Genomic DNA, 26,137 nt, shown 5'->3' on the forward strand with positions numbered 1-26,137 from the left:
TTCCAGGTCAGCCCGGGCAACAAAGTAAGACCCTGTTTCAGAAACAAAAACAAAAACAAAAATAGAAAATTTTTTGAAAAGGTCATTATTGCACATAGTATAAACTTTAAATCCTATTCTCTCTCTTTAGAGGCAGCAATGTTACCAGTTCCTGTTGAGTCTTCAAGAAACATCATACACATACTTATTCTCTGTCATTTAAATAATTTGCATAAGTGCAGGATCTCCAGCACACTGTTTGTATCTTCTGTTTTACATTTACCAGTGTCTCTTAGGGTTGCTCCCTAAATGTGTCTTCAGAACACCTTAAGTCTTCGATGACTGCATGATATTGCACCGAATGGTACCACGCATAACTTTTATGACAAGAAATACCAGGAGGAAACAAAACAGGATCCCATGTGATTATAGACAGCCAATCAACAGAGTTTATTCTCTAAGTCTTTAACTTTTCCCAGTCCCCTGTCAAAAAAAATGCAACGAATGAATGAGACACAGATGGGAGAAAGGAAGAGGAGGAGGAAGGCAGATAGGTGTACCATGGATATCCATGCATGTATTGACACATGACTGTATACAGTGAAGCTTCATGGAGAAGATGCTAGGACTGAAGCCAGCCAGCTTTGCCCACTCACAGACAGGAACATGAGACAGTAAGACAGCTCCGGAACCATGTCTGAACTCTGACAAACGCCAAATCGCTCTCCATCTTGGCAAATGTGAGGGGCTGCTCTAACTATTGCTTCTGGCTCACTACAGATGAGATTTCGGGTGCACCATTACGGAATTCCACCCCCTCTTCCGACAGTATCCAAAGTACAGCAAAGCCCTGCTTCTCCTCCTCCTCCACAAAATCACCAAAAGGAAGCCCAAATCCCCGAATCATTTCCAAAACTCTCTCAGCACAACACCTATGCTGGTGTTCTCCCCAGTAAAATGAGTAACAAACCCAAGTTGTGCAAGTAAAACATGTTCCTTGTGGTTCCTGACTGCAAGGCACTGACGTGTAGACACTGAGACTCCAGTGACCATTTGGATTATCTGTCACTGTGCTCACTTCTGGAAGACAGCCATGCTGTAAAGTCCCAAGGTCCCTGACACACCATTATGACATGCCACCTGAGAAAATTTCATGTGAAACTGACTTGCTGAATGGAATAACATGTGTGACATGGAGTCTTGACGTCATAATAGAATCTAATGGCATCTTACTGAGCTGGGCACCGGCTGGCTGGTGGCTGGTTGACCACACACGGTGAGTCTGGCGTTCAGTTCTTCTGCAAGGTGAGTCTGACCATCCGAGTTACTTGACAGTGGAGGTGAGGGGAAGCCCTGGCTGCTATACATGGCGGCCTCATCTTCTCTTACCATTTCCCAGCTCTGAAACGGACAGAATCAGCTTGAGCCACACATTCTGTAACTGACTGCTGTCCCAGGCACCTGCCAATGACAGTCAGGAAACTGTTTATACCTCAGAAGACTCCCGGTTGTCAACACTTTCTGCTTCCTCGGATATCTGGCGCCTAGTGGTAAATGCATGCTGGGCTTGCAGGTGAATGCTACCACTCTCAGCATCTGTTAGGTCATCCCTATAACAGAAGTAAAAAAAGTTGTCACTCAGCTGGGCACAGTGACTCATACCTGCAATCCCAGCTACTCAGGAGGCTGAGATTAGGAGGGATTGTGATTTGAGGCCAGCTGGAGCAAAAAGTTCACAAGACCCTATCTCAACCAATGGCTGGGTGTGGTGGTGTGCTCCTGTCATCCCAGCTACAAGGGAAGCCTAAAATAGAGAAACTGTGACTCACGCCGGCCAGGGCATACACATGAGATGGTATCTGAAACATAGCTAAAGCAAAAAGAGCTGGAGGCATGGTCCAAGGGGTAAAGCGCTGGCCTAGCGAGCATGAGGCCCTGAGTTCAAACCCAGGACTGCCAAAAAATAAACAAAAAAGCTGTCACTCATGCCTTAAGATAGTAAAAATGATAGTTAAAGATTCTGTGATCACTTAAAAATACTTGTATTAGATTGGAATTCATCATTTTTGGCCAAAGGCTATTTTAACTTACATTGTGGGCACATTGGCACCTACAAAGTTCCTTGTGGAGTTAAAGCTTTTGTGGAAATGTGTCACCTTTCTGATATTTTAGTTCCTCACTGTGCTTAGGATGTCGGATAATGTGGGCACTCAAAAATATTTGTTGAACAACTAAATAAGAGTTTCATAAATAATTTCATTGTATTAGTAGTTCATGATGTTATTGCAAAGTAAAGTCGAAAGTATCTCTGGAGTTGTATATGCAACATCACGAATCTGACACAATGTTTCTAGAACTGGTCTTAACAAGTAGAGCCCCCCCCACCATCCACAAATGCAGAAGGCAGAATGAAAGGCGTTGCGAGTAAGAACTCTATAATGAAACACTTAATAGATTAAGTAATATCTGTTTTCATCATGCACAGACCACGGACCTGGGGTGAAAAAGGAAACAGCAAAGGGCCTGTCTGAGTTTACGAAGCACATGAGCCCTAGTTACATTTTATGTATATAAAGTTTGTTCAAATATTTAATGACAAAATTATTATTAATTTGTTTCAGGACATATAAACTCAGAATAGTCAGAAGACCAGCTTTTTTCTTTTTTCTTTTTTTTTTAAAAAGTTCTTTTTTAAAGTTGACACTTAATAATTGCATATATTGTATTTTGGGGGTACCATGCAATGTTTGGCTACATGTATACACTGTGTAATAATGACATCACAATAATTTAGCCCATTCATAATCTAACACCATCATTTCTTTGTGGTGAGAACATTCACAACCAGCTTTTCCATACGATACTGTTAACCACAGTCATCCTACCATGCACACCGGGACTTGCTCTGTTTAACGAACTGTGCCTTCGTATGGTTGACCACTGTCTCCCCCTCATCTCCTGTCTCCCCACCCCCTCCAGAGCCTCCAGAAGATCATTTATAACAGTCCCATAGCTGGTCAAAAATCACAATTTTGACAGATGGTTCTAAGGGAATGTTTCAGATTTTTTTCACCTAAATATTTGATTTTTGCTGCCTGAATAGGGCAAAGTAGGCAGCTGCAGAATCTTACAGGGTCCCTGGTTTTGCAGTCTGTATAACTCTACAGATAACGATGTCATTGTGCCATGGGGAACTTGGGCTGCTGATTTACTCAGGTTGGAGGACTGGGGGACTGAAAATATCTATGAAAGTGCTTGGAACAGATCAGAGGCAAAATGTGAGAATCAAAAGTAAGGAGGCTAATGGGCAAATACGAAAAATTTTATGTGTCAAACAGTAAGAGACTAAAGCCATATAAGGCTGTGTGAGAGGAGAAACTGAAGGGAATTTGATAATAAATATGAATAATGAGAGAATGTGGAAATACATACACAGTCTGATAATAAAAGAAAAATGTCATAGAGGAGACACGTGGTTAATAACAAACCACAAAAATTTCCATATTTCAAATCAGTTTCAAAAGAAAAATGTCTTGTGGCTAAATAATAATTAATTTATTAAAACTGAGGCAGTTGAAAAGGTGGTTTCTGTGACTGAAATAATTTTAAATATTATGGAATCATTTTAAAAACAAATGAGCAGCTGAGAGAGCATTTTAAAGCCCTGGGCCATAAAAGTTTTGGTCTTGTTATAGTTTATGGATCCTAACACCACTATAAATCTTTTTGAGACATGACTTCAAAATGAAAATAAATGATTAAAGTCTATCCAGAGGGCTGGGTGTGCTGGTACATGCCTGTAAACTCAGCAACTCAGGAGCCAGAGATAGAAGGATTGCAGTTCAAGGCCACCTTGGGCCTATCTAAAATCAAACTAAAGCAAAAAGGGCTGAGGGTGAGGCTCAGCACTTGCCTAGCAAGACTGATGCCCTGAGTTCAAGCCCCAGTACTGCCAAAAAAAAGTATCCAGATTAGGAATGTGACAGCCACCAGCACATACTGAGGGGTTGGTCTCTTCCACTGAGTTCTTCTCGATCCGTGGTTTACGTAGTAGGTCCTTCCGAGGACATCCTGCCTCTCCTCCCAGCCTGGAGGGAGAGGAGAAGGTTCCTGTTGCTGATGCAAATGGCTAGCAGCATCTGGTTGGTCCAAAACAACCCAGCCAGGCTGAAAAACAGAATGGAAGCAATTAAGTTTATGCTTAAGTTTTAATTTTGTAAATTACATGCTAACGGAAATCAAGAAAGAGTTCTAGCATGTTCTGTTCCAGAATTTCTGCACAAACAGAATTAGCACATCCTCAACTTTTACGACCTTAATCTGAATACTTTATAATACAGACTTTTTTGCAAAACGAGAACAGTTGAAATTTTGTTCACAAGTGAAGTTTTTCAAAAAAGCCTTAATACATAATCAAATCAGAAAAAAGGACTAAAAGCTTTTAAACAAACAAGCAATGCTGATATGCTGAAAAGCACTGAGACACTAAGAAGCATGGTTTCAACTCGTGTGACCTTGGGCTATTCTCTAACTAATAAGCAGGTAGCTGAAGGGTGGGATTGGGTCTTGTTGCTGTCTCTCCCATAGGGAAGGTGCAGTTGCTTGCAGGGGAAATGTGCATCATGTCACAAAACAAGCATCATGTGTCATTTCTATCTAAGGCATGAAAGAAGTTATTAAAATAAGGGTCAAAGACACAGAGACATGGTAGAAGAAGGGGGAAGGACTGAGCAGTAATTGCTACGGTGAGCTTGATGGGGACCAAACTGTCATTCTGATTTTGTTTGCCTGAATTTTTTTCCTCCCCTGCACCAAGGAAAGGCATTTTGGTCAAGTCATAAAGCAGCCAAGGAAAGAAGGGTTTAGAAAAGAAATGCAGTGGAAGTCTGGTTTCTCAGAACCAGGAGATAAAGACACACAAAGCTTTAGCTTTCGGAGTGAAAGTCAGGGATTAATTGAAAAGGGCCACAAAAGTCAACAAGATACTTTTATGCGAGAAACCTCCTAACAGAAAAGGCAGCTTTCATTAAATACCAATATGGTTAAGAATGCACTAGAAACTGAAATAAACTTGCAAAGAAAGCTTTAAAGTGTTCCTAAAAGGACATAAAAGAAGACACCAATGAATGGAAAGATAATACTATCTTGGCTAAAAAGACTCCATCTCACAAAGGTATCAGTTTTTCCCAAGTTAATCCACAAATGTGCCAAGGTTCGGATAAAACTCCACTTCGTATTTTTAAAAAATAACAAGGCAAGCCAATTCTCAAGTTCAGATAGGAAAACAACCAAGAAATAATAATTAGACTTGTTCTTAAAAGGAAGAGCAGTGAGTGGAGTGGAGGTGAGTCCTATTGGAGAAACCATATAAACTGCAGCAGTTAACCCTGTGTGGCACTGGTGCGTGCCAAGACAGGCAGTTTGAAAACAAGTATTTAAAAGCCCAGAAAGACCCAAATGTACAGGAATTTGGCAAATGATAAGGACATTTCAGATCTGTGAGAAAATAGGCAGATTGCTTACAAACAATACCCATTTGAAAAAACAGTTTAATTTGGGCCAGGTGTGATGTACAGGCCTGTAATTCCAGTTACTTGAGAGGCAGAGATTCAGAGGATCTTTTTGTTTCTGCAAAAAGTTAGCAAAACCCCATTTCAACCAATAAACCGGAAGTGGTGGTGCATGTCTGTCTCCCCAGTTACCAGAAGCAGAAAATGGAGAATCTCTGTCCAGGCCTGCATGGGTTAAAATGTGAGACCCTATTTGAAAAATAAGGGTTGGGATGTGGCTCAAGTGGTAGAGGGCTTGCCTAGCAATACAAGGCCCTGAGTTTAAACCCTAGTACCAACAAAAAAAAAGAAAAAATTATTTTGGATCCCTACCTCACACCTTATACCAGGAAAGTTATAGACCGAATAATAATATTTATTTCTTATTTTACTTTTCCACATGGGATCCTGCTATGCTGTCCACGCTGGCCTCAGATTCCTGGGCTCAAGTGATCCTCCTGCCTCAGTCTCCTAGTTAAATGGGAATACAGGTGCAGGCCATAACACCCAGCTCTAACTGAGCAATAATTAAATGTTACAAAAGTAAACACAAAAATTATTGAAAACAATCTGGGAGATTTATGAAATATATTCCAAGAATGAGAAGCTGCTAACCATGACATAAAGCCCAGAGGCCATGAAAGTATACTCATCCATGACTACAACACCCCCAGAGATGGGCATGGCAAAAGCTACTAGACCAAAGGGGGAGGCTAGAAAACTGGAAACATCATTGGTACTCTGATAACAGACAGAATAATTTCTTTAATGTACATAGGGTTACCATTCTGGGCCCAGAGATGGAGCAGTGAGTAGCTGCTGAGCGCAAGGCGGGATGCTGGCTAGAGATGCAAGAGAAGTTTTCTATGTGGGGAAAAGAGAGTCAAGGAGAGCGGGGAGCTCTGGCAGCAAGGGGAGGGGATGGGCTTCAGCAGTAAGGATGGCCTATTCCAGACAGCTATGGTGGGAAGGTTACGAAGTGAGGAAGAACAGAGGTGAGGGCCAGGGAGAGAAGAAGACAGAAAGGATTACTTTGGGAAAAGGATCTGGATGGAAGTAAATCTGACTCCCTTTCTTATTTATTTATTTTACTTCTATGAGTACTGATACATTTTTAGTTTTTCTTTCCATTGCTCAAATTCCGTTTTCTCCTTCCTTCCTTCCTTCTTTCCTTCCTTCCTTCCTCCCTCCCTCCTTCCTTTCTTCCCTTCCTTCCTTCTTCCCTCCCTCCCTCCCTCCCTTCCCTTCCATCCCCTTCCCTTCCATTCCCTGTCTCTCTCTTTTGTACTGGGGTTTGAACTCAGGGCCCTGTGCTTGCTAGGCAGGTGCTCTACTGCTTGAGCCATGCCCCAGCTCGTTTTGCTTTAGCTATTTTTGGGACAGGGTCTTGCTTTTTTGCCCAGGTTGGCCTGGACCATGATCCTCTTATTTATGCCTCCTGCGTAGTTTGGGATGACAGGTGCAAGCCTCCACACCCAGTCATTGGTTGAGATGCAGTCTCCCTAACTTTTTGCCTAGGCTGGCCTTGAACCACGATCTTCCTGATCTCTACCTTTGTACCTGGGATTACAGATGTGAGCCACCACACCTGACTTCTTTCCCTCCAACTCTTACCTTGACTCTCCATCTACATTTATCTTCCTCCTCTCTCTCCCTTATCTGATAACATAGGTGCTCACATACCTAAAAACTAGTCTTGCATAAATAGAATAAAATTTTATCTCCCTGGTCTCAAAAGCATGTGAGATGAATTTTTATATTATACTCTTTTGAAAGAACTTAAGATTTCTTTGTTGAACATGATCAATTATTACTTTCCTGTAGGATTAGTGAAATTCATTAATAAAGGCATCTTAGGACTGGAGCCATGGCTCAAGTGGTAGAGCACCTGCTTCAGCAAGTGTGAAGCCCTAAGTTCAAACCCCAGTACCACCAAAAACTAAAAAGGATTATAAAAATAGTGCCAAAAGAATATTTCTCTAAAAGCTAAGAGTTCTCCTTTAAAGATCTGCTGTGTGTTATCCAAGTAAATTCAAGAAGAAAATGAAAAAAAATTAATTAGCACTTTAAAAGAACCTATTTCAAATTTGAAGAAGTACAGTCATATATTCAAATACCATTTAGAAACACTAATTTTCATTTTTAGATGGACTTGCTCCCTATTAAATATGTATTATCTACTATTTTTCATAAACTAATTCTCTCCCTTTTCTTTTTAGTACTGGGGATTGAACCCAGGGCCACACACTTGCTAACCCCCTGCTGCTTAAGCAATGCCCTCACATCCATAAAATAATTTTCCAAGAGTCAATGAACCTTATTTAATTACTAGTCTCGAAGCCCATATGCAACTGCCTACAATTTAATGGAGTCAAAGAGAAAAAGAAAGATTTCAGAAGGAGGGGGTGGGAGGAAAGGGAGAGGGCGGGGAGAAGGGGGGAGAAATGACCCAAACATTGTATGCACATATGAATAAAAGAAATTAAAAAAAGAGAAAGATTTCAGAGCTATGGCCAACGTCATAGGTTAATCTTGTAAAATACATACAACTAACCCGAAAGTGGCAAAAGGTACAAACTCAAGTGCTACGTGATTACCTGTTACATCCTACTTTATAAGGAATACAAACACAAATGGCCTAAGAGTTAGCCTTTTTTTTTTTTTTAATTCTTTAAACAGTGGACTTTTATATATTTAGTTGGAAACTAGGTGTCAAAGCACTGGACAGAACGGTCTGGCTGTTAGCTACACAGAAGATAAATAAGCCTAGATCTGTGCACCTGAATTCCAAGGGCCTTTTGTGAGTAAATGTACACATTTACATCTGGAATTAGACAGTGTACTGTGAGGCGTGAGGCCACACCATAGAGCAAATCAGTTCTGCCTCAGAACTGAGCTGGGAATGAGGTTCCTACAAAACACGTGTGTGGACAAAAGTTGGAGCAAGCTACAAGATAATGAGATACTGTTAATTTTTTAAAGTTACTAAATAAAGAATTTTCTTTCTTGACAGCAGACACCCTTCATTTCAAACAGAATTCCAACAAGGTACCCTGTGCACCAAAGTGATAGGTAGAGAAACGTCAGCAATTTCTAATGAGGAAAAATTCAGAAAAACAAATACAAAAAAGATAAGCAAGTAAGTGAAGATAGATTTAAGAAGGTAGCAAGTTGTTTGCTCACCACTCTATGGGTTACCTAAACTCTATGGTTTGAAGACAACCAGAGTAAAATCTCATTAGCGCATTAAAAACAGATTGCCAGAAAGCTTGGTTGCAAATTCACTGCTTACCTTAGGGCTTTCTTTCTCAAGCTATGTGAACACATGAGGTAGAGCCCAGACCTTGGGGACATGCTGCACTTTCATAGTTCTTATGGGTTCCAAAGCGGATGCTTAGTCGGAGTCAAGATTGGTGAGGAAAGTACAAAAAAAGAACCTTCCAAAGCAAGCTGGTGCCCTGTGCTGTGTGCTTTCAGTAAATGTTGAATAAATGGTGCCACCTACTGATGAAATGTGCCTTCAAAGAGACCTCAGGAAGCAGATGTTTTGTCCCCTTTCCAAATCTTTCTCTACTGGAAGAAATCCTAGAGGTCACATGGTACAACCCTGTCAGTCACTCTCTCAATGAAGAGCCTGAGATTTGGAGGTCAGCACCTCACACAGGGTCCTGTGACTGGCTAGGAGCAGAGCTGACCACTGGCTAGGAGTGCCAGTCTCCAAAGCCCCTTGCATTCCACAATCTGCCTCTCCACTCACCACATGCATGTCACTCTATCCAAATCCTTGACTTGCAATTCCCTTTTATCCTATCATCCATGAATGAGGAACTGGCAATAGTTGAGTTTAGAGACTTAGTTTTCATTGGGTCACGTGAATATCCCCTCTTCCTTCCTTCCCCATCTCAGCATGACAGGAATTACACACCATAAAAGAGTTTCTTATTAGTAGAGTCTCCTCAAAATATCCATACATTTAATAACTTACAAATAGTAAATTGTGTTCTTATTTTCAGGAAGAACATGACATGGTTTTAGAAAACTGAAAAACTAGGACTAGTTCATGACTTAATTAAAATAAATACTTTCATTCATAAACATTGTATTTCTCTACTCTCTCTCCTTTAAGAAGGCCATTGATAATAGCCATTCATTCTACAGAAGTATCCTTAGAGGAGGGGAATTGCTTGTGAATGCTTGGGTGAAATAAATGTTCACACAAAGAATATTTATTGCACACATTAATTTCATCTTTGGAGAATAGTAAAATCAGAAATTAGCTATTTTCTTTTTAGTTTAACTAAATATTTATAAAATCTTACCTCTAATTCCTCAGCCTGTTCTGTGTTATCGTCTTCTGAGCCACTGGTTTTAGGTAAATAAGTCATTTTTAATCTCAGATAACCTTTAACTCTTGATTTGTGACTGCAGAAAAGAAAATAATTATTTACAAAACTTTAACACTAGCAAGAAAAGCATTCATTTAGTGCACTGATTGAACAACTATTACCTATTAGGGGGTTTACCAGAGGAATTCAAAGACAAGTTCCCATGGGGAAGCCATTTAGGAAAAGGAGACACACAGACATGAACAATTGTTCTGTAAATAAGATGTTAAGGAAGGTGACATGAAAGATCAGAGAGACATAGGCGTTTCTGTTGGGCTTGAAGGCTGGGGAGGATTTGATCTGGCTTGTGGAAATGGATGGGAATGTGGGAGCCATTGAGGAATGGGTGGAGGAGTTTGGACACGTAGAGAGGGCTGTGGGACACAGTGACGGTCCAGATGAACAGGTCATGCAAATTAAGAGAACTTTAGGCTTATTTGACATATTTTGGGGAAGTCTTTGGGAATTTCTGGAATAAAGAAAGGCATGTTTAGACATGCTTTAAGGATACTAATCTGGTCATTTCTATAGGATGAGAGAAAAGAGAAAGCAAGGCCTGACCAAGGTCTGATACTCGCCCTCTTCCTTTGATGGCATTTGAAACTGCTTCCTGAAACTTACTGTAATATTGCTTTTGATAATGTGTGATCCAAGATAAAGACTACAGCACTGTAGTATTTTAAATCTTCTTTAAAAACCTGACTCAATTCTATCTGTTCTAGTGACCTAAGATTTACTTAAGAAGCTGTTGCTCTTACTAGCTTTCTCTGTATGTTTTTCTTTTTTGGTGATTTTTAAAAAACAGTTATCAGTTATATAACCAATTATCCTTTGTCTTTCTAGACAAAAGAGTCCTAATCCTTTCATTCTATTCTTGAGAGATTTTTTTGTCCTCCTACAGTTTTCCAGTTGTTCTCTGTATGGTTCTCCTGGATTTGGCAAATGTACTGAGTGGTAGTAAAATCCCTAGTTCTTGTTCCCAAGGCCATAAACAGCTGTGCCTCCAAAGTCAAGGGGCCGTGGCACTCTGACTTGCTGCTAGAAACCATGGATATGGAAAATGTGCTCAGATGATGTTCTGTTCAAATTTTTTTCTGCAGTTGTGGTTCATGTCTTTTATTATTATTATTATTGTTATTATTATCATTATTATTATTAATTTAGTCCTAAGAATTGAAGCCAGGGTCTTGCATGTGCTAGGCAAGAGCTCTACCTCTTGAGCTATGCCTCAGCCCATTTGTTTGTATTTTGCTTTTTGGGGACAGGGTCTCATGATTTTTTGCCCAGGCTGGCCTCAAACTTGGGATTCTTCTGCCTCCACCTCCTGAGTAGCTGGGATTACAAGCCTCAAGCACCATGCTTGACCTGTGTTTCATATCTTTTCAATCAGAAAATAAGTCCATGGAGTTTGGTTTAATGGGGCTCTATCTAGAGATAGAGCACATTTTTCTACCTGAATAAAGTTATTTCTGCTCTTGTAGTCATATCATAGGCTGATAGAAGATATATATATATTTTTAAGAAAAAGATACTAAAATACTTCTGACAAATTGAAAAGCAGGCTACTAAGGCAATAAAATAAGAGAAGAAATATTTTTCTAGTTATTCATGGTATGCAGGGGTCACAACACTCCAAATTTAAAGGAAGAAAAGAGATTTATATTCTACTGAAATTAAATGTGTGACTTTGCTAACAGAGAATAAACATCAACACAGCCTCCGAGCGCTGTCTGCTTTGTTTTAATACTTACATTATGAAGAGTAATTTAACGAAGTCATTTAAAATGAAAACTTTCACTAAGTTCCAAGAGTACAATTTTCAAATGTTTTTTCAAGGAAAAGTTTCAAGAAAAATACTGTTGTTCTCACAGATGTTCTGTAACTGCTGAACTCTCACCTTTTGCAGTAAATCCATGCATGTGTTTTGACTAGATTTTACTTCATTCTGTGCTACAGATTATGAAAAGGAGTTTTATTTACAACTTAGAAATTTAAATTTTGACAAAAATCACATAATTCAGTTTAAGAAAATGGAATTATGATCTTGCTGCCTGGGTTTAAAACTCCATTCTCCATTCATGCTATTTTCTTAAATTACAGTATGTGAAATGTAGTGAGATTTTCCTAAAATTAGCTTTGTCCATTCAGGTTGGATATTTATTTTAGATGAATTAATCTTTGCCATTTTTTTTCAATGCACGCTATGACAAAATTACATATACTGTAATATATGAAATATAGACTATGTAAACTGCTATCTATTTGATAAATATTAGAACAAATCTTTCCCAAAGGGCTGTGGTCATTTTTCTGTATCTTCAGAACCTTTCTGCAATGTACATATTGTACTTTTTAATTAGAAATACCAATACAGCTTTTACAAATCTTCATACAGTATTTAGAAGTGGCTAATTTATAAAGGTTTAAACCCTGAGTTTTCAAAGAGACTGTAAGGTTTAATGAAGAGATTTAAAAAAAAACTTAATATGCTATGATTTTTACATTACTGACCTTCTTGGGTGAAGAACAAAATCCTTAAACGTGTATGGTCTCTCCATTCTTGGATTTTCTGTCTAGAATAAAACAGTGTGTTTTCAAGACATAGGTACAACACCAAAATGTTATATACATTTCAAAAACATTCATGAACTATGGCCTAAAGTATAATTAAAGAGTGAGAAAAAAGTAGTTTTAGTTTATTAAATAACCATTTAATTAGTAATTTGACAGTGCTTTTCCTTTCTTGCATAGTAAGAGTTGCAGCCAATCACAACTCAGTCAAAAAACCGAACACAGCAGGTGGGTCAGGGGGTCAAGTGCAGTGCAGAGGATGACCAATGGACACTCAGCCTCAGCAGTTGGCCTGGTTAGAGCACAGAGACGATTCTAGAGAACCAAGAAGTAACCAGCAGGAAAGTAAGACTGGGTTAAACCCATTACTGAAGGCTTAGATCTGTGAACACTGTAGAGAGCCAATAAAGATCTCAAATGACTTTTTTTCCTCTTTTTTAAAGTTCAGGAGCCCATGGTTTTTATTATAACTTCTCTGCTGTTTTGCATTCACTACCCCTGGTGTCTTGAAAATCTTAAGATCTTGTGGTACTATTTTATTTGGTTCTTTTCCATTTTCCCTGTCTGTCGTCTTTTTCCTGTGACCCACCCATGGTGACGAATGATGGCGCTTGGTCCTCTGCGCTCATCTCTCTCATTTGGACATTTAATTGATCTCAAGGTTGGCTATTAGCTGGACGGTGGTAACTCTCAATCTTTTCCATCCCTTTTTGCCACATAACTTATTTTTATAACTCTATCAGCTGCCCACTTTAATTTTTCCCATTTTCTGTTGAAATTTATTATGTCCAAAATTAAATATTTGGTATTTTAAAAAATGGCTTTTCCTCCTCTTTTTCTCTACCCTTACCTTCTAAATTCTACCTGTAATATCTTTACTTTTTGCTTTGTCCTTTTTTTCAATCTCCATGTCAAACACTTGGTCTGATCATGTTTTATTCTGAAATGCTTTCTTACTCTGTTTCCCGCCATTGCTCTATCCTTACTGGAGATTCTCAGTGTTTCATGTTGAACACTGTCTTAGTGTGCCTCAGGGAGCCTCGGCTCTCCCATTCTAGTCACTCAAAAGAATATCTCTGAACTGCTCTTCCTTAAACAGTGCTACCGGGATGCTAACAAGTACCGGTGGTCTTTTTTTCTTACTGGGATTCATGCGAGGCAACCTTAGAGAGAAAACTGCAATGGAAAACTGAGATGGATTTTTCAGAAAACAATGTGCTCAAGAAATAAAAGCAGTACGTACTTTATAAACCAAATACTTATATGACATTGTGCATGTAGAGGCATTTATTAATTAAGAGGAATAAAAATCAATGACAGCTCTACCAACCGGTAATGGATAAAGTGGAACATCCACTTGACCTAGGAAATCGTCTCTTGTCTATGAAAGAAAGAAAATAATAAGGTTATTTATGTGCTCAATTTTATTAGAAGATTTTGATAAGCTGTTGCCATCATTCACAGAAAATGGGTTTTGTTTGTTTGTTTGTTTAATCATATGCAATACCATCAATGCAAAATAGGGAATAAAAAGTGATATGGTATAACATCTGGTAATGGCAGAGCAGCAATATTAAATTAATCCTCCTGCAGATAATAATAATCTACTCAGACAAAAAGCACAGTAGAATGACCAAAACTAAGCAAAAACTGGAGGGGGGAGCAATTCTTAAAAAAAGAATAGCTTGCCACCTGGTACTACCGCCCAATCCATATGGTATGAAGTACCCTGAGTTTAAGCAGAAATCTGCAGTGTTCTGATTTGAGAGGACAGAAAGGAAGAAGCACAAGAGCCTCCAAGTCTGTATATAATCTACACTGAAACCTCTAGTTTCTCCCTGAAACACACAAGGAAAGGTAACAGCCTCAAGGCTGAAAGGTCTGAACACAGATTTCAACAAGGTTCACCAAAGGGGAGATAGACTTTGGAGTCCAGATAAGTTAATCTGCTAGAACAAAATCAACATTCTTCAAGAAAAGATGACAAAATCCACTGTCTTCATTATGTACCAGATACACTTTCCAATACACAATAAAAATTACCAGACATGCAACAAAATAGAATATGAACCAGAATCTAGAGACAGTCAACAGAAAGCAACCACAAGAGGACCCAGCTCTTGGGCTACACAGACAGGGAATCAGAGTAACTATGATAAAGGTGTTCCAGGACTTAAAAGGAAAATAAGGTCATCATGAAGGAAGAGATGGGGAGCTCAGTGGTGAAATTAAAACTATAAAAATGAACTGAGCACGTTAGCACTGAAAAATATAATACATGAAATAAAAATGAGTGACTAGGCTTAGCATATGATTGAAGATGACTGAAGGAAAGTTCTATGAACTTAAAAAAAGATCAATACCTGGGCATGATGGCTCAAGTCTATAATCCCAGCCACTTGGGAAACAGAGGCTGGACAGACTGTGGTCCAGGCCAGCCTGGGAATAAGGTGAGACCCTCATCTCAGAAATAACCAGTGCATGCTGGAGGTGTGGCTCAGATGGTAAAGCACCTGCTTGGCAAGCACAAAGCCCCGAGTTCAAACTCTAGTACAGAAAAAAAATACATTTCACATACTGATAAATGCAAATATATAAATTAAAAAAATAACCAATTCAAAAATGGCTAGCAGAGTAACTCAAGCCTACCTAGCTAGCATAAGGTCCTGAATGCAACCTCCAGGACTGCTAAACAAACAAAAATAAAAGATCAATAGTATTTGTCCAAAATGAAAAATAAAGAGGACTTGCTGGAAAAACTCAGGTTACCTAAGCAGTCTAGTATACATATACTAACTGAAATACCAGTAAAGGGGTGGTATGGAGAAATAAGACAGAAAAATATTTGGAAAAAAAAAAGCAGAAAAAGTTTTCCACATTTGGAAAAAACACAAGTCTAGCTATTTAATAAACTCAATGAACTGAAACAGTAAAATATAAAGAAACATGAGTAGGTATCCTTACTAAATGCTAAAAGATAAGGGGAAAATCTTGAAAGCAGCCAGATAAAAACAATATGTTACAGGGCTGGGGGTGTGGCTCAAGCAGTAGGGCACCTGCCTAACAAGCACAAGGTTGGGAGTTCAAATCCCAGTACTGCCAAAAAAAAAGAGAAGAATACATTACACACTGGGCAACAAGAATGCAAATGATGGCTGACTACCCATTAAAAATAATGGAAGCTGGGAACAATAGAATATGTTTATCATGGGATTCTAGAGCTAAAGATATTCATCATCAAAACTGAAAGGCACAGGAAGAGGCTTTTGAGCAAATAACGTTGAGATAATTTTGTCATCAGTGAACAGACATGACAAGATAAGCTAGAGGAAGCTCTTCAGGCCAAAGATAAAAAGCACTAGAAGGAAATTCAGACCTTCTGGGAGGGCTGAAGTGCACCAAAACGGTATCTATGTGGGTAAATTCACAACTCAACAAAAATCTCCATCTCTTAAAGGACAAACAGTTATTTACAGAAAAGAATCCATCACTATATTATGAGTTTAAAATGTACAAATGTAAAGCAAGTGACATTACACAAAATACAGGTGGAGAAAATGAATCTATTTTGGCAAGACTCATACATTTTATACGACATGGTATGATTTAGGAAAGTGATCATTAATTGGTTGCAGAGCTAGAAAACCAAGAGAAGAATCTGAATGGAATATTATAAATACTTCATTAACCTAAAACAAGGCAGGAAAGAGGAAAAAAAACCAGATGGGGCAAACAGAAATAGAGCATATTTTGAGAACTAAATCTAACCACAGAAATATGACAAACTAAATATTCAATTCAAAGACAGAGACCGGCAGACTGAATACAAATGTAGGAGTGGAGGCTCATGCTTGTAATCCTGGCTGCTCAGGAGGAGGAGCTCGGGAGGGAGAATCATGGCTTGAGGACGGTTTTGGGAAAAAGTTCACAAGTCCCCATTTCAACCAATAAAAAACAGTGTGGTGGCATGTACCTATCATCCCAGCTATGTGGGATGCAAAAATAGGAAGATCAGTCTAGGCCTGCCAGGGCATAAATGGGAGACCTTATTTGAAAAATAACTAAAGCAGAAAGAGCTGGGGACATGGCTTAGGTGGTACAGCACCTGCCTAGCAAGCCCCAAAGGCCCTGAATTCAAACCCCACTACTACCAAAAATTAAAAATAAAAAGAGAAGACTTAACTGTCTTAGGTGTCTAAAAGACACCTATCATTAGTATTATTTAAACAAATTATGACTAAATCTCTTTTCACTTTGAAATAATTTCAGATTTACAGAAACATACAAAAATCATGCATGAATTCTCATATACTGTTCACTCAGCTGACGCAAATGTTAGTAGTCATAAGGATTGAAAGCACAGACGATTTTTTCCCTTTTTTTTACATTTTTATTATCATATTATTGTACTGAGAGTACATTGTGACATTTGAAAAATTCTTACAATATATCATATTGAATTCACCCCCACCACAATTCTCCTGTATCTCCTCTCCCCCCTTCCTGGAATAGTTTCAGCAGATCTCAGTTTTCCATTTTCATACACGAGTATATAATATTTCCACTACATTCACCTTCCTAAACCCTTTCCTTAGAAAGCACAGACTATTAAGCAGTCTACTCGCATTTTACCCGTTGTCCCACTAGTTTTAATCCAGGGTCCCATTCAGAATCACACACTCCAGTTAGTTTCCTGTATCTCTAGCTTCTTTTAATCTGGAAAATACTAAGTCTTTTTTGTCTTTCAATATTCTGACATTTTGGGAGAGCGCTGCCTAGTTACATGGAAGGTGACTCAGTTTGGGCTTGCGTAATGGTCCTCGTGGCTGAATTCAGCTTATGCATTTGTCTCAAGAGCATCACAAATGTGATGTCTGTGTCCTTCTCAGCACATCATATCCAGAGGCCTGCAGTGCCAATCCGTCCCGGTGCTGATTGTGGGTAAGGTGTTGTCTTCTGTGTCTCCACCTAGCACAGATATACCACACCCCACTTAGCCGGTTATCAGGTGATTGACACCTGGGTTGCTTCTGGTTTTTTGCTACTATTAGCAACGCTGCTAAGAACATTTGAATACAAGTTGTGTTTTCCCCCAACATATGCTTTTGTTTCTCTTGGGTATATACTTAGGAGAGGAATTGCTGGGCCCTAAGGGAAATGTTTAGCCTTTTGTAGAACTGCCAGACTTGTCTTCCAAAGTGCGTGCACCCTTTTACGTTTCTGTTAGCACGAGGTGAAGGTTTCAGTCTCTCCTCATCCTCGCCAATGATGTCTTTTTGGTACTGTCCCCCAGCGGGTGCAAAGGGGTCGTGTCTGCATCTTCCCAAGGCCCGTATGCGGACACCTCTTCACGTGCTCCTTGTAATTCTTGTTTCTTAAGATCGTGTAACTTGTAAATCTTCCCTACACCTTCAGTCCCCGCCAGGGGCAGCCTGGTCACTTTCCCCACCCATCTCCCTCCCGGATACTGGTTTTTATAGCTCCATGTCCCTTGCTCATTGGTTGTTCTGTGACAAAACCACAGAACACAAGTTCCACACAGTGAGAATTTCCTTGTCTCATTAGCCCTGGTGTGTAAAAATATATTTTAAACATTTCTTGTAACTTGTTATCTTCCTGCTTTCGAAAATAAACTGAACTGTGTTTCTTAACTTTTACATAAATGATCCCAGTGAACTACATTTTCAGTATTAGAAGAATAAACAAATTTTCTAAACTAAAATCAATATGGCTGGCCTGAGAAGGAGCTGGTGGGTATGAAACGGGGAGCTATCCTGGAAAGTCTACGACATATGGCTGCTATAAATATAGGACAATTAGAGTTCCTTTTTCCATTTAGAAAGGGAAAGTCATAGTTCTAAATTCATTCCTTTGAAGGCAAGGCAGTCTGTGACGCTCATTAATGTCTCCCCAGCCAGCCGAACACCAAACATTTCTTTGCAAGAGTTATTTCCTATAGTTGAATGGCATGCAATCTTCTCAGAAAGCAAATTTGCATTTGTTAAAATATAAGCTATTTAAGAAGGCCTGAAATTACGAGAAAGAATTCAGAATGCCTGGTGATTTTAAACAGTACCATCTGTAGCGGGCAGTTTGGACAGTAAATAATATTTTTCTAATATTTTAACGATATGAACTTCAGTTTCCTGAAATACTTCTTAGAATATGAAAGGGAAAAAAATCCAAATTCACTTAAGAAAAAACTTCTATTAGAACTATAAATACTATGATAATAACAAACTGTTATTAGTTTTGAGAAGAATAAATAATACCTAGATATTCTGCTTTAAGAGAATCCAATGTAATAAAAAAATCAGTTTTAAAAAGAGACTCTCAAGCTTTAAGGCATACTTTGCTTTAAAAAGAGTGTCCATAGCCAGGTATGGTGACACACACCTGTAATCCCAGCACTTGGGAGGCTGAGGCAGCAGGATTGTGAGCTCAAGGCCAGCCTGAGCTACACAGTGAGACCCTGTCGCAAAGAACCAATAGGTAGGGATGTAGCTCAATCGTGGAGTGCTTGTGTAGCATACACAAGGCCCTAGACTTAATGCCCAGCCACACGTACATGCATGCACACACAATCACACACATGCACACACACACGTCTCCATTATATCTGAGTTTCCCATGGTATGTTTACTACATAAATAAAAAAAAGAACTACTTCCCAACCAGAGTTCAACAACACAGCCAAAGTTTTCTACCGTAATGTTAAATGTTTTGTTTCACTCATGCTTCAAATTAGTAAAAAATGAATTTTATACATGAACATTAAATCTGGTGAAGTACATGGTGTTTCATTTTTCAGATTTAGGTGTCAGCACTTTTCTAATCAAGATGATTAGAAAATTAACAAACACAAAGTACAAAATTAAAAAGAAACTCAAGGGTTCCTAGCCTCCAAGACCCCTCCGCTACCTCTGCCCCTCCAAGAGGCAACAGCTGGGGTCTGGTTTGTGTCTGGTAACCCTAGGGTTTTCTGTGACATAGAGTCAGACATCTTGTTGTTTTCTCCTTCGACATTCTTTCTTTTCTTTGGCAGTACAGGGTTTGAACTCAGGGCCTCGTGCTTGTTGGGAGCAGATGCTCTACTTACCTCTTGAGCCACACCTCCAGCCCCCACACCCTTCTTTTGCTTTCAGTTTTTTTTCAGGTAGGGTCTCACATTTTTGCCCAGAGCTGGCCCTGTACTGCAATCCTCCTACCTTTGCCTGTTGTGTAGCTGGGATCATAGGTACACACCACCATGCTCACCTTGTTGATTGAGATGAGGTCTTGCTAACTTTTTGCCAGGGCTGATCTTGAACTGCAATTTTCCTGATCTCTGCCTCTAGAGTAGCTGGGATTACAGGCATGAGCCACCATACCACAGCAACTTCAACATTATTTCTAAGACGTGTCCAGAATCAATACACACAGAGATGCTTTTCCTTTCTAATGTTACATGGTATGCACTTATGGAACATCAAAATTTGCTTATCTTCCTCCCTTTTGACAGGCATATAAGTTTGTTTCTTATCTTTTGCACTACAAATGATTCCTCAATTGACAAACTTAGGTTTATCATTTTGCATAGATACCCAAGAAAATTATTATTTTGTGGAGTAAGAAAGACGTCAGTAAACATCTGGAATAGAAGCAGATCCCAATGAATAACTGGATGGTGCCAAAGGAAATAACTTTCTAAGTGAGCCAGAAAGCAAATATGTCTTCCTTCCTTCCTTTGTTCTTTTTCTCTTTTTTTTTTGGTGGTACTAGAGGTTGAACCCAGGGCCTGTGTATGCTGGGCAAGTACTCTACCACTTGAACTATGCTTCTAGTTCCAAAAAATACATAAGTTTAAGCTGCCTTCTTTTCAAAGATAAGACAAAGATTCAAGATTGAGAGGCTTGTGTTTACATTAATATCTTAATCTGTGACTACTGTCTTCTCACATCTGAACTCAAATTCTCTATGTGAGAACGACGTGATTCCTCCGTACAGATTATTTAATACTAAAAAAAAATAGGAGCAGGCCGTGAAAAAGAAGTGGAATAAACTTACAGCCATGAACATGTTCAAGCCATTGGTAATCCTAGTACTTAAGTCAGGCCAAGAGGTAAGAGATGTTTCAGAGAGCATAAAACCAGAGTGGAGTTAAGCTGGAAGTCAAACACTACAATTGAGAGTATAAATGACAGCTTACATGAAGAGGGCTCTAAACTCTTTATTATTTATAAGTCAGGAAATTAAATGTGGTCTTGACATGAATGCATGAAAAGTTGCTATTTTGACATAGAGAATATTCACTTATGCAAATTTCTGAGAAAAACAAGCAGACTTCAAATGAATGGACCATCTGTAGCATTTTTAATATAAAAATTTATATTTCATATATAAATTTATATAATTTAAATATATTTATACATATATAATATATAATATTTCAATTTAATATAAAATTATTTTAATTTTATAAAACCTATTGTTTTAAGTGAACATTTTTCTTCTGAAAGTCCACTTAACAGAGATTCATACTCCATACTAGATATTTTAAACAGAAAAAACAATGATAAAAGCCACCCCTAATTTAACCTGTTTTCAGAGGCAAGCCATTCTTAATCAGTATGGCTTCAACTTTGCCTACTTATTTCTATGCGTTCTGTACCATGACCTGCTCATTGTAAACATCTTTTCCACAAGTTTTAAGATTTATTGATTCAATCTTTCTGCATGTCAAGGGCAACACGACCTTAGCCAAATCATTTCGCCTGATCTATGCATAAAATCATAGTCCTTGGAAACTGACATCATCACTTACTGAGAACACTGAATGTCCCAAGCATGGGGCTGGCTAGGCTGCCAGGCTGTTGGGTTTCACTGAAAGACACAAACTGTACTTTGTTCTTTGAACACAGCCTTCCACCACTTGAGAGTCTGGACGCTGTGTTCTACAGCTGGTCGCCACCCTTGCACCTGTAAGGGGCCTTCTGCCTCCTAGATGGGAGGGGCTGGGGGTCAGGAGAAACTGCTCTCTAAGCCACTGTCAGGTTCGGCTGCATCCCTCCCAAGCTCACTCTGCAGTTCTCCAGTTTACAATCTAGACATGTGCATCACACGATTCTCCCCATGCACAAGTTCATCTTTACACGATTTCAAGTTTCTCTTGTAATCTACCATGGCAATCAGGAGTCAGAGGTTGTATAGATTTTATAATTATTTTCAAACTTAAAATTTAATATGGCCAATGTATTTTTAGAAGCAATTTATACTGTATGCAAGTAATGGGCCTAGATGACCAGGAAAGATGAGAAAAAGGTTTTGTATTTATTTCAACTTCCCACCCTCCTCAAAAAGGGAAAGGATCATTTCATTGCTACAAAAATCTCTCTCTCTTTCCCTCCCACCCTCCCCTACTGTGTCCCCCCTTTCCGTCTTGGCCTTAAACTCCTATGTACCCAGGCTGGCCTTGAACTCTCAATCCTCCTGACTCAGCTTCCTGCAGGCTGGGATGTAATCCAATCACGTGATGATGCATGCACCATCACACCCAGCTTCAAATTCCAATTTCTAAACAAAGGAAAATAACAAGATGACTATGTGTATAAAGCTGTAATTTAGCTAGAAAACTGATAAAAGAGACAAGGTTTTTCCTTTCGGGAAGAAAAGCACTCTTGATTGAAAACAGTCACAGAGGTTCATATTTCTGAGGCCAATAAATTATGATATTGATTTTTTTCTAGGACTGTCTGCCAAACTACTAGGAAAAGTATAATTAAGCTTTTTTTTTTTTTTGCAGTACTGCATTTTGAAAAAACTAAACTTTTGAAGAGATAGAAACTAATATTCTCTGGGGAGTCACCTCTATTGTTTAAATGAGAAACTAGATCAGCAGATGGCAGCGACTGTTGAAAAAGAAATAGTAACTTTAGTTTCTGGCTGGAGGTGTGGCTCAAGTGGTGAGCACCTGACCGGCAATAGTGAGGCCCTGAGTTCAAACCCCAGTATTGCCAAAAAAGTTAAAAAAAAAAAAAGTTTTAAGAAACCAAGAAGCAGAGCTGGATCAGATCTCTGATACTTAACTTAAAAGCAAGTAAGTGTAAGATGAACTTCAAATGGATAAACAGGTGTGGTGGCCAAGGAGAGAAACCTGGAGCCTTTCCTCCAAGCTGAGCTGGAGTTTCAAGATTCAGTTGAGTTAGTGGTTCTCCCACGGCGCAGTGTTTCAGAACCACCTGGAAGACTTTTTAAAGACAGATCACTGGGCCCCACACCCAGCATGACTGATTCAGGAGGCCTGGGTGGGGAAGAACCTAGAGTTTGCAGTCTCAGTGATACTAATGCAATAATACGGCTATTAATAACCCCCCACAAACCTCATCTCTATTCAGTTGTTGGAGAAAACAAGAAAAGAAACAATAATAAAGAATAGGGTATCTAAATTTATATAATATTTTAATCTTGCCTAGTTTCAAATGGATTTTGCAGTTTACAGATCACATAGAAGACAGCTAAAGACAACACAGCAAAGAATCCCTCTAAAATAAGGGAAAGGAGTTGAGTATCTGTGGATTTGCCTTTCTTTGTAGTTTATATTGTAAAAAAAAAAAAAGCATATGTATATTCAAATTGTGGCAATCCTCTTTGAAAAAGAAGCCTTGCTACTGCATAAATATCACGTCCCAAGTGTCCTCTGAGCAATAATAAGTCTGCTGGACGTAAGAGTTCAAAGGTGATCCTGAAATTGAGATACCATGGATTAAACCACGTTCAAAAGTTTATTTCCTGCAGGACGTGAAGGACTTTGATTTACTGGTGCGCACTGTGATATTGCACGAAAGATAGATGTGACACAGGTTTTATAGGAAGTATCTTATAGACTGCTGAGGAACACATTTCAAATATCTTAATTCAGAGGGAAAACTACGCATTCCCTAGCACAGGGTTCTAAGCCCTCTGCATTTGGCTTTCCAATCTATGACTACCTTATCTACGACCAGAAGCCTCCCTAATAGCTGAAAATATCCTCTATTTTTCCCTCTCAAACTTACTGTGCCCAGTCTTCCTGTGACATTTGTTGTCTACTTCCAAATATAATCAGTTTTACAGGTTGAATCTGAAATTTATAAACTACTGAACTTCATACTAAATGTGTGTCTTTATTTTTGGAGGTACTGGGGTTTGAATTCAGGGCCTCATGCTTGCTAGGCTACTCTACCACTTGAGTCACTCCCCCAACTCTTTTTGCTTTAATTATTTTTCAGATAGGGTCTCTTGATTTTGCCTGGGGCCGATATCCTCTGACCTCTGCACGTGGGATCACAGGTGTACCGCCATGCCTGGTTTGTTGATTGAGATGGGGTCATGCTAACTTTTTTCCCCATCTGGCCTCAAACTGATCCTCACAGTCTCTGCCTATCGAACGGCTGGGACTACAGATATCCACCACCACACCCAGCCCAATGTTTCTTCTGTATATTAAACGCAGTTAGCATTACTTGGCTACAAGATGCTGTTAATAATTCAGGGTTTATCACTGTCTACAGACTTTCTGGATTGGTAGGCAAACTGAAGCTATAATCATTCTACTCTCTGACCCTTCTTTGATAATTTTAAGCATTTTAAACATGTTTGCTCTCTGCTTTGCCTAGACTACACCAACTTGAGCTGGGGGCAAGATGCTCAAGTGGGAGAGTGCTTGCCAGGCAAGCACAAGGCCCTGAGTTCAATCCCCAGGAAAGTATTTTACAACAAAAGATATTTAAGAAGCAAAATCTGTTTGTTAGATTTTCAGTAGTGTTTTCCCTAATCACCAACTAACAGTAACAAGCAGAAATGATATTCAGTGATTAGTGATCTCAATACAAAGAACACGTTGTGAGAAGTACATAAAAACTGTACATATGACCAAAAGATATCTAAATGACAAACCAAATATTCATCAAACGATGACTCCCAAAGTAAAAAAAAAAAAAAAAAAAAGAAAAACTTAGAGTCTGGCTGAGTGGCTCAAGTGGTAAAACTCCTGCCTAGCAAATGTAAGGCCTTGAGTTCAAACCCCAGTACTGGAAAAAAAAAAAACAAAACAAAAGCCAAAATAAAACCTTAGGATTCATTAATAGTACAGGGGGTTTCATGTGAAAATTCCATATATGCATACAGTATTATTTTGAGCAAGTTCACCCCTCTATTATATTCCCTCAATCCCCTTTCCTCCTTTCTCCCCTCCCTTTTAAAAATGGTATTTGGTGGGTTTCTTTATACCAAAGTAGTTTTTCTTCTTCTTCCTCTCTCTCTTGCTTTATTTCTCTCTTGACAAACCTTGGTACAAGATGATTTTTACATGGTAGAAGAACAGAAAGTTTTCTCTAACAATTTTTATTTATTGAAATGAATAACCTTTTCTCAATTTTAAAAAGAATTTCAGAAGTAGAAACTTGATTATTCCCTAGTATCACCAAAATAGGCAGAAACTCGATAATTTTTATAATTTGATTACTTGATTACCTACTCAAATGTAAATTTAGCTGATCCAGAAATAGTTTTTAAGCTTTAATGTTGAAAACTGATGTAATTTTTATTGAAGGCTATATCGATGAAAATAGAGGGGAAAAAGGATATGGGTTACGGTTGTGTAAGGAAATAAGAACTCAATGGACCCCTCAAAGCCAGCATTTTTCTGGCCTAAACAGGAAGGCAGGTGTAGTGAAGAGACCTAAGGCTGTTGAGATGTGGCTCAGGACCTCAGCCACAACCACTGAGAAGGAGCTTTGGTCACCTTTGGGGACCCCAGAAATACTGGGGAGCATGCCACACAGCAGCCTGGGATCTTCTGTGAGCAGACACAAGGGCTGAGTCAGGCAGTCGTAATTGTTCACAGGTCCCCACTGGCACCTGTGGGCTGTTAAAGCTTGGGAGAGTTGCCGCTCTGTCTAGTGAGCCAGCAGACATGACTGCTGCAACACTGGGTGCCAGTAGGATATGCTCCAGCAGTTTTACCTCCTGTCTGATAAAATTTACAAAGGATCCTTCAGGGTAATATCCAAATTAACTTTAGAGATATAAAAAAATTCTACAAACCAAATATATAAATTACTCTCAAAAGCTAAGAGGAGTTAAAACCCTAGGAAACCATCAAAAATTGAGTCATACAAATATGGTTATTGGAATCATATAAAACTGAGTTTTTGTTGGTTCTACAGAAAGTTTGTGTTTGTCCTAACTTAGAAACTAATAACAAAAGACAGTACTGTCAAATAGGTAATGTGTGTATGTGTCGGGGGCTGGGTACTTGTGGGAGAGGGAATGAACAAAGGAGATTGAGGTGAGGGAATATGGCTGATGAACTCCATATACCTATATGAAACAGAACTAAGAAACCTCTTGCAATTGCTTGAAGTGGGGTAGGGAGGGGGCTGAGGGGGAGAGAGGGGAGGGGGTGACCTAACCAATGAACAATATAAGTCTATTTGGAATTGTCACAATGGATCCCCCTGTACAATGAATGTATCCCAATAAAAACTTTTTTTAAAAAGTTTGATTACCATTACTTTTATCAAATAAATATTCTTAATTTTAATAATTAACCTAAATATTTGAAATTTAAATAAAATGTTATTCAACAAAAGAAAAAAAAAGTTTGTCCTAAAGAATGTGAAATCTAATAGCTGA

General features: G+C 38.9%; 1 protein-coding gene across 7 annotated transcripts in view; it reads right to left on the reverse strand.

The window, feature by feature from the left end:
- The window catches only part of Nedd4 (NEDD4 E3 ubiquitin protein ligase), a 117,762-nt gene that overhangs the window by 30,902 nt on the left and 60,723 nt on the right, over nt 1-26,137 (reverse strand). For 5 of the 7 annotated variants that reach the window (XR_012445491.1, XM_074066004.1, XM_074066006.1 and 2 more), the window contains 6 exons: nt 13,815-13,865; nt 12,425-12,486; nt 9,848-9,950; nt 3,980-4,146; nt 1,472-1,589; nt 1,213-1,380 (listed from right to left, as the gene is read on the reverse strand). Coding sequence is in view for 6 of the 7 variants with exons in the window: in XM_074066004.1 (XP_073922105.1) it covers nt 1,213-1,380; nt 1,472-1,589; nt 3,980-4,146; nt 9,848-9,950; nt 12,425-12,486; nt 13,815-13,865 (669 nt within the window). In the remaining variant the exon portion in view is untranslated. Of the gene's footprint in view, nt 1-1,212; nt 1,381-1,471; nt 1,590-3,979; nt 4,147-9,847; nt 9,951-11,810; nt 11,854-12,424; nt 12,487-13,814; nt 13,866-26,137 lie in introns of those variants that run through there. The other 2 variants (XM_074066003.1, XM_074066007.1) reach the window with 2 other exon arrangements.

The sequence above is a fragment of the Castor canadensis genome, chromosome 2, assembly GCF_047511655.1.
Source record: "Castor canadensis chromosome 2, mCasCan1.hap1v2, whole genome shotgun sequence".
NCBI lineage: Eukaryota > Metazoa > Chordata > Mammalia > Rodentia > Castoridae > Castor > Castor canadensis.